This window comes from Mauremys mutica, chromosome 9 (assembly GCF_020497125.1).
Source record: "Mauremys mutica isolate MM-2020 ecotype Southern chromosome 9, ASM2049712v1, whole genome shotgun sequence".
NCBI lineage: Eukaryota > Metazoa > Chordata > Testudines > Geoemydidae > Mauremys > Mauremys mutica.
Window position 1 is genome coordinate 94,063,802 of NC_059080.1, and position 8,933 is coordinate 94,072,734.

General features: G+C 40.6%; 1 protein-coding gene across 2 annotated transcripts in view; it reads left to right on the forward strand.

The window, feature by feature from the left end:
* PIK3CA (phosphatidylinositol-4,5-bisphosphate 3-kinase catalytic subunit alpha) overlaps positions 1-8,933 on the forward strand; it is a 78,929-nt gene that overhangs the window by 62,648 nt on the left and 7,348 nt on the right. For both annotated transcript variants that reach the window (XM_045029945.1, XM_045029946.1), the window contains 8 exons: positions 274-377; positions 3,702-3,873; positions 4,265-4,371; positions 4,837-4,958; positions 5,698-5,776; positions 6,670-6,840; positions 7,412-7,529; positions 7,747-7,898. In XM_045029945.1, the coding sequence (XP_044885880.1) occupies positions 274-377; positions 3,702-3,873; positions 4,265-4,371; positions 4,837-4,958; positions 5,698-5,776; positions 6,670-6,840; positions 7,412-7,529; positions 7,747-7,898 (1,025 nt within the window). The remainder of the gene's footprint in view (positions 1-273; positions 378-3,701; positions 3,874-4,264; positions 4,372-4,836; positions 4,959-5,697; positions 5,777-6,669; positions 6,841-7,411; positions 7,530-7,746; positions 7,899-8,933) is intronic.

Sequence of the window (8,933 nt, forward strand, 5' to 3'; positions counted from 1 at the left end):
GTGTCAGTTAAGTTAACAATAAAGGAAATGTCGGATAGGTGGTAAGTTTGGACCTTATCCAGTGTGTGTACTGTTAGGCAGGGTTGGAATAATACCTGCTAAAATTTACAAACTCTAAAATATGAGGGCCAGACATTCTTGAGTTATAAAATCCTTTTCCAGAATGTGGCTCTTCTTTTATGTAGTATGTGTCTGGATGTGTATTATCCATGGGAATATTTGTAAAATGAAAGCTACAGTTCCAAATTCTCATTTCTTCTTGCCCATAAATAGGTTCTGAAATATGAGCAATATTTGGATAATCTGCTGGTGAGATTTTTACTCAAGAAGGCACTGACCAATCAAAGGATAGGACACTTTTTCTTTTGGCACTTAAAGTAAGTTTGTTTGGGAAGTTTTTTGGGTAATGGTGAGTTTCCACCAAGCTATATCACAGTAGTTAGAGGTATGAAATGTCAGACTAAAATGTCCTTTTTTCTTAAGCTATTACCTACTATAAGTTTTTTGTTTGTTTGTTTTTGTTTTTTTTTCAATATAAGCGGCATGATTCCCCAAACAAAATTAGTTCTCAAATCTGTAGTCAGTTTAGGTGTCGAAGTTTGGAAAGATACAGAAGATGGTAAACTACTTTTTTTTGTTTGTTTTTGTTTGTTTTTTTGTAGTAGTAGCCAGCGTTGTATCTAAGGTAGAAATGTCATGCTCAGTCACTGAAGAGAACTGAATTCCTTCTCTGATGGGCTAAGGGTATAAATTTAGGGCCCCATACTCCCTCAATCCACAATAGATCTCCTACTGTTCTCAGTGGAAGGTTTACACAAAGATCAATAACTTTTAATTATTATTTATTTGTTCAGGACCTCATTACTGCATTTAGTATCACTAAGAAAGTATGCTCCCCCTTAAGATCACCATTCTTCATTGGTCTTCCTCCTTTAGCCTCTCTTCTGTTTCTTTCAATCTTTCCTGTCCTCTAGTTAATATTTACTGAAGCAGCCACTCTGGCTTTACTGTATACTTATTCTATTCCTATGGTTAGATCTTTGTTGCATTATATCATAGTCCTGCCATGAGTGTAGAGGACTGAACTAGATGACTCTCAAGGTCCCTTCCAGTCCTATGATGCTATGTCGTGATCATTGTTCCACTTTGTCTTTCTACTTAAATCACTGCCGAAAGTATAATGAAAAGTTTAAAAAAATAGGTGGTGAATGATGTTGAAATTTAAGTTAAGATTGCTGAGGAGTCAGTAACTGGGTATGTACAGGGTGATTATCAGCAAATTCCACATGAACATAGCCACTGTAGATAATTAGCTCATATCCATTGCTTGCTTTCTAAATTTAAGATATTTCAAATTATTTTTATATGCCAAAGCCTTTTAAAATTGCCTGTTGTGAAGAATGTAGGAATTAAATGAATTTTATGAATATTTTTATATACATATACACACCATGTGGGTTTTGAGTTACTGTGCTGCTGGCGAAAGAGTAACTACGTTAAATCAGCCATAGTTAACTAACTTCTCTAGGAACCAAAAGTTAATGGTTGAGTGTAGACAATCCCGATGGACAGTGGAGCGGATAATTCCTTGGAGGTTTACCTCCACTAATGTGGAATTGGGTTGACAGGCCCCATTGCAGGGGAGTACAAGAGCTCCACTTGACACCCTTAGAGTTTCTACGCAGGAACTTTCAAACAGAGAGATTGAATATAATTGAAAAGCTGAGCTTCTGAGTCTTAGGGATAGAGCAGGGGTCTCAAACTCAAATGACCCCGAGGGCCGCATGAGGACTAGTGCATTGGCCCGAGGGGCGCATCACTGACACGCCCCCTTGCTGCCCCTGGCCCCACCCCCAATCCACCCCTTCCATGAGGCCCCGCCCCTGCCCTGTCTCTTCTCCACCTCCTCCCCTAAGCGCGTGCAGTTTTAATAAATATATACACTCAGTAATGCACCTCACTCAAAGGACAAAACACGCACTTAGATTTACTGCCTAAGGCTCTGGGAGGGAGTTTGGGTGGGGGAGGGGGTCTGGATGCAGGCTCTGTGCTCGATGCAGGCTCCAGGCTGCGGCAGGGGGTGGGGGTGCAGGCTTTGGGACGGAGTTTGGGGATAGGAGGGAGTGCAGGGGTGAGGGCTGTGGGGCTGAGGGCGAGGGGTACATGATGCAGGAGGGGGCTCAGGGCTAGGGAAGAGGGTTGGGCTGTGGGGTGAGGGCTGTGGATGAGGGGTTCATGATGCGAGGGGGCTCAGGGCTAGGGAAGAGGGTTGGGCTGTGGGGTGAGGGCTGTGGATGAGGGGTTCATGATGCGAGGGGGCTCAGGGCTAGGGAAGAGGGTTGGGCTGTGGGGTGAGGGCTGTGGATGAGGGGTTCATGATGCGAGGGGGCTCAGGGCTAGGGAAGAGGTTTGGAGTGTGGGGTGAGGGCTGTGGATGAGGGGTTCATGATGTGGGGGCGCTCAGGGCTGGGGCAGAGGATTAGGGTGTGGGGGGATGAGGGCTCTGGCTGGGGCTGAGGATTAGGGTGCAGGGGGATGAGGGGTTCATGATGTGGGGGTGCTCAGGGCTGGGGCTGAGGATTAGGGTGCGGGGGGAATGAGGGCTCTGGCTGGGGCTGAGGGTTTGGGGTTGGAGAGGCTCAGGGTAAGGGAAGCCTGCCTTGCCAGTACTGGCGGAGGGCAGGCACTAGGACCCTGCACCCTAATCCTCATCCCCAGCCAGAGCCCTCATCCCCCCACACCCAAATCCTCTGCCCCAGCCCTGAGCGCCCCCACATCATGAACCCCTCATCCCCCCGCACCCTAATCCTCTGCCCCAGCCCTGAGCGCTTCCCCAGCCCGGCCCCGGCGGGTCCCGCTTCCCTTCCCCCGGCCCGGCCCCGGCGGGTCCCGCTTCCCCCCCCCTTACCCGAGCGCGTCTCCGGCGGTCCCGCTCAGAGCCGCGTGGTGAGGGGGCGGGGCTGGGAGCTCCACGCCGAGCGCAGCGCTCAGCCCAGAGCTCCCAGCCCCGCCCCCTCCCCACGCGGCTCGGATCGGGGCGGGGCTCAGGCGCTCGGACGGAGACTCGGCGCTCTATGCACCGAGGCTCCAGGAGAGGGGCGGAGGCGGGAGCCTCCGCTTTTCTCTTGGGGGCCCCTGCGGAGCTCCCCTGGGGAGCTCCGCGGGCCGCAGGGAAGAGCTCCGCGGGCCGCATGTTTGAGACCCCTGGGATAGAGGGTCTGCAGAGAAGCAGGCAGTAACTCGCTGGGAAAACAGGAAGGGCGTCAAGGCTAAATTAGGCCTACCTAGTTGCATGAGGTAAATGCTATGTTTGGGCAAGGCTGTATGCTTTTATTGGTTTTTAAACATTTTCTCTTTGTTTGTTATGTTCCTGTGGATGGATAAATCATACTGTTTAGAACAAGCTGTTCTGTCCCTGTGTTTACCAGGGGATCACAGCTCCCAGGGTGGGGTCTACAGCAGAGACCAAAACCAGTTGGACCTGCTGAGGTAATATGGGGGGTAAGCAGGAGGCGCTGTTGCCTGGTCTGTTCAGTCTAAAAGTGGGCTGAATTGTGGAATTCCATTCTGAGAGAAGTGCAACTGTAGGCCTGTCCCTTGGAAATGGTGCCCACTGAGAGAAAGGGCACAGGGACAGCATCAGCCCTAAACAGTAATACTTGTAAATGTTCTTTTTACCTGAAAATGTTCTCTTTTGATAGGTCTGAAATGCACAATAAAAATGTAAGCCAGAGATTTGGTTTACTGTTGGAGTCCTACTGTCGAGCATGTGGGATGTACCTAAAACATTTGAGCAGGCAGGTGGAGGCTATGGAGAAACTGATAAACCTCACAGATATTCTCAAGCAGGAGAAGAAGGATGAGACACAAAAGGTATTACTGTTATCAGAATACAAGAATTAAGAATGTTTAAAAGTAGTTTAATAATAATTGGGTCTTTATTTGGTTAGTTAAAACAGTGTGTATTATTTACTCCAGTAAATAATAAAATTCCTTACCAGGTGTTGGAGATATTTTTACTGTACCCACTGTTGTTGGCCAGTTGAGTAGGTCATTTAAATAGAAGTTATGTCATACAACTATTTTCAGGTAATATAAAAATAATGCTTCAGTTCTGGTGATATGTGGCTAATGTAGGATTTTGTTTTTTTTAACACTTGCATTACACAAAATTACAGCTTAAATCAAAATTAAAACCCAGCATGTATGTACATCTTTCTCATATAATCAAAAAGCTCTCAAATTAAATGTGATTACCCTTCAGGTACAGATGAAGTTTCTTGTTGAACAAATGAGGCGGCCAGATTTCATGGATGCTTTACAAGGCTTTATTTCTCCTCTTAACCCTGCTCATCAGCTGGGAAATCTCAGGTATGTTCTTCACTTTTGGAATTTATCAAAATATTTAAGTAGACCATTTTTCTGAAATGAGTGCATCTTGGAAAAGATTTTAAAATTTGCAACTGTACTAAGAAAATTGTATAGTGGATACTTTTTTAACCTTAAGCCAGTATCATCAATAAAACAACTTTAAATGACCACAGAATAATGCTTGCAGTTTTTGTGAGGAACCTTATTATTTGGCCAGAAGTGATGCTGCTGAAGATTATATACAGCCAGTTCCCTTCTCAGGCAGCACAAGCTAGTGCACTTCTTGCTTTAAGTTTAAGGCTCATGAATGAAAATTGGTTGTTAACTGTCCATCTTGGCCCATCAGTGTCATATCAGCCATAAGTGTTGGGGGAAGGAAAGGTGAAGAGAGCAGGAATATTACAAAAACACCATTCACTAATGTCAACAATACACTTATTTAGAAGAAATCTTATCTTTTTGTAGGCTTGAGGAGTGCAGGATTATGTCCTCTGCAAAAAGGCCACTGTGGTTGAACTGGGAAAACCCAGATATTATGTCTGAACTGTTGTTTCAAAACAATGAGATCATCTTTAAAAATGGAGATGGTAAGGGCACAAAATACATACATATTCTGGTTAACATATTCCAGAGAGTTGTGTGTTTATACATAAACTTCTCTTCTCATACCTTGCCTGTTGACTTTAAAAAATTTTCTAAGTAATTTGTAGAATACATGTTAAAGAAATAATCATACCTTGTTTGGCTTTGCTAATTAGAGTTTCTAAAGAAATAGACATGTAAAAAATGAACAAACAAACACATGCACAGTATTTTTGTAGCTTTTCTCCTAGGCTCTTCTTTTTCAAACACCCATTCTCTCATAACAATATTTTGAACTGTTTTTTCCTCTTAGAACATGACTCATGTATGCACTGTACTTTCCGTAGTATTGAAACTGATTTGTCTAATATTTTCATACGCTTACCACAGTATTATTTAACTTAATACTATTCAAATTTTAAAATGCTTTAGACTATTTGCTCTAATTTGTAAAGCCATGTTTGATATCTATCTCATTAATCCAGGCAGATTTTAAAGTTGTATCTTAATAATCAATCTTGACACTACCCCAACTCTTTTACATTAATTCTTAAACGTTAAAGGTTGCTTTTGACTTGTGCATAATGATAATACATGTTAGAGAACATAACTTTAGTGAAATACACAACCTACTGTCCAAGTCTAAAATATATTGGAAAAAACTAAATAAAATGGCATGTTACAAAAAGCTTTTGTTCTGATCTTATAAAATCCACATCATCTGTATGTACTTGAATATTTCAGATTTACGTCAGGATATGCTGACACTTCAGATCATTCGAATTATGGAAAACATCTGGCAAAATCAGGGTCTTGATCTTCGGTAAGCAACAGAATATTCTCAAGTGCCATTCTTAATGTTTTCTGTTTAACTTATTTACTATGGACAGTTCCCTTCCTTTTTCATGAAAAACAATTGTAATACTTAAAATGATTTGTAAGCATGTTTCTGTATGTTATGCTGTAACTTTTATAGTTTCAAGATATGTAAAATATTGGGGTCTATAAACTGATCAGTGCCTTATGTGAAAATTTATTTTGGTGGCCTCAGTCCAGTTCCAGGGAATGGCCATCAGTAAGACTAGCTTAAGACCAGCATTGCTGCGGTTCATGGGTTTCCATTACAATTTTATAATATTGTCAGGTAATAGCTCTCAAAATGTATTTTTAGAATTGCATGTGGGGGGTTTCTTAAAGTAGGCTTTACTTAAGCATTATTTTGTATTATGCGTTTCTGGTAGCACTCAAGTTGTGCTGAATGTTCCTTTTCTGAAAGTCTGAAGACTGTCCTGCCCTTAGTATTAAAGTCTGAAGATCTGTACAGAGATCTGTCTAGATAAATCCACCTACATTCTGAAAGTTCCATTAATGATTATTGATAATATTCAGAGGTATTGGGGAAACCATTAGTAATTTTCAGCTTAAATCTTTTCCCAGTATAAAACTAGGAAATAAATTGCCAGATGTAGTGGCCGCAGAGTCAGGCACATTATTGAACTCTAACATTCTTGCACACTTTTTTCTCAACACTTCTGATAATACAGCTGTAGGGTTTTCAAATGTATTTTCAGCAGAACCCTATGAAGTAAATCCAATAATAGATAATATTGATCTGATTAAGGTTACTAACCAGAACATGTATATTTTGTACTGTTTAAAATGCTTTCTGTCTGAAAACTTGCTTTTTATTAAAAAAAAAAAAATTTTTCCCTCCAGGATGTTGCCTTATGGCTGTTTGTCTATTGGTGATTGTGTGGGACTTATTGAGGTGGTGAGAAGCTCTCACACAATTATGCAGATTCAGTGTAAAGGTGGTCTAAAGGGCGCATTGCAGTTCAACAGCCACACATTACATCAGTGGCTCAAGGACAAAAACAAAGGAGAAATGTGAGGTTTTACTTTTCATTTACTTATTCTCCTTTTTAATTTACCTGTTTGTTTTTGGTTTTTTTGATGGAGGCCCCAAAACAGAAATATTTCATACCCCCCTTCTTGAAGTGGGAAACTAAGTCATACAGCGATACTCTACACCTGGTATTTTTGCTATCCATAGTTCTCCTCTTGAGGTTAAGGCATAGTGTGATATTGTAACAATGCAGCAGTTGGCAAAAAATTGGCAATTTAAGATATACACTTGCACAAATATATGGTTTAAATCTGAATTTGCATTGGTAGCTTATCAGAGTGAAAATTTCTTTTCTCTGTCTTTAAAAAAGTTGCTCTAATGGTAAGTTTATTATTATTTTTTGATCTTACTGCAGGTATTGTTGTATTCCAAGAAAGCTGAATCTCTACCTAGCTTTTTGATTCAGTTCAATTATAAAATCCAAGTAGTCTTGATTAGCATGGCTTCGTTAAGCTAGTATACACACATTCTTTATTACATGCATGTTATTTCTGCACTTCTGTGGTGTTAGAACTTCAGAAGAATAATGCCTCCAGTGTTTGTTTTCAACAGGTATGATGCAGCTATTGATTTGTTTACACGCTCTTGCGCTGGCTATTGTGTTGCTACCTTCATATTGGGAATTGGTGATCGTCACAATAGTAACATCATGGTGAAAGATGACGGACAAGTAAGATACTATTTTTCAAAAACCTCTGCCTAAAAATATTCACTTATGTAATATGTCATCTTCCATTTGTCTGATGTATAGACACTAATTGTATGGCATATTGGTGTTTTGGATCACAAAATCCACGCAAAAACTAGATGAACTGATGTTGTTATGAAAGCTATTTAAATAAGCAAAATAATTTTAAAATGTGTAACCATTTTCTCCCTCTTTAAAGCTGTTTCACATTGATTTTGGACACTTCCTGGATCACAAGAAGAAAAAATTTGGTTACAAACGAGAGCGTGTGCCATTTGTCTTAACGCAAGATTTCTTAATAGTGATTAGTAAAGGAGCCCAAGAATGTACCAAAACAAGGGAATTTGAAAGGTAAGCCATTTTTCAATTGAGCAATTATTTCACATAAATGAAAATATTTAATCAGTTTTTGTATATATTTGGGTATATCTTGTAGCAAAATATCTTTTAGCTATAATAAAGAACCAATGATCTTTAATACTTTGGCCTATTACCTGAATCAAGCTATGTGCTATAAGACCCTGTATAGGTACATGTAGAGCTTAATGTACCTAAGAAACATAATGCAGGCATCCAATTTTACATTAATTCAGTTGTGGGACACAAATCTCTTTCAAATTGTCCACCCAGGGATAGATCTTTGTATGGTTCTCAGCACTCAAGTCCTGTGGGCCTGATCCTTCAAGGTGCTGATCCACAATTGCCACTGACTTTGCTGGATCAGACACATACATAACCACTTAAGATTACTTGATTTAAAAATGTAATTTTACTCAAGTGTTAGAACTACAACTGTCCTTGGTAAATTTTACTGGTGGTGAGCAATTTTGTTTTAATGCTTAAAATATGTATTCTTCTTAGACTTGCGTAACTCAAATGGCTCAGTGGATTTCCTTAAACATCCCTAAATAATTCACTTTTTTGAGAAAGCTTATGAACCTAAAATAGGGATTTAGACGCGAAGGCCTGTCTCCAATTTACCTGGTATCAATTAGTCACTGAAAAATAACTTGAAAACTAACCTAATCTAAGGGCAAATCTACAGCTGCACCGATATAGATGAACCACTATAGCGACTCTCCCGTCGGCATAGCACTGGTGTGGACAGTGCAAAACTTGCGTTTCTGGGGTGGAGGTGCTTTTTCACACCCCTGAGCAATGTAAGTTAGCTCAACTTAACCAGTAGCATAAACTTTTCCTAAGTGGAGGACATTTAGGAAGATGATACAATGAAGAAATGTTTCCAGTGCTATTGTGGCATTTACATTTATATTTAAAAAAAAAACAAAAAACACCTCACAGAGTTGGCCTCTCAAACTTTTATAATGGCCCACGTGCCTCTCACCTTCTGTTGCCTCCAAAAAATGAAAGTTGTGGATCCAGTAG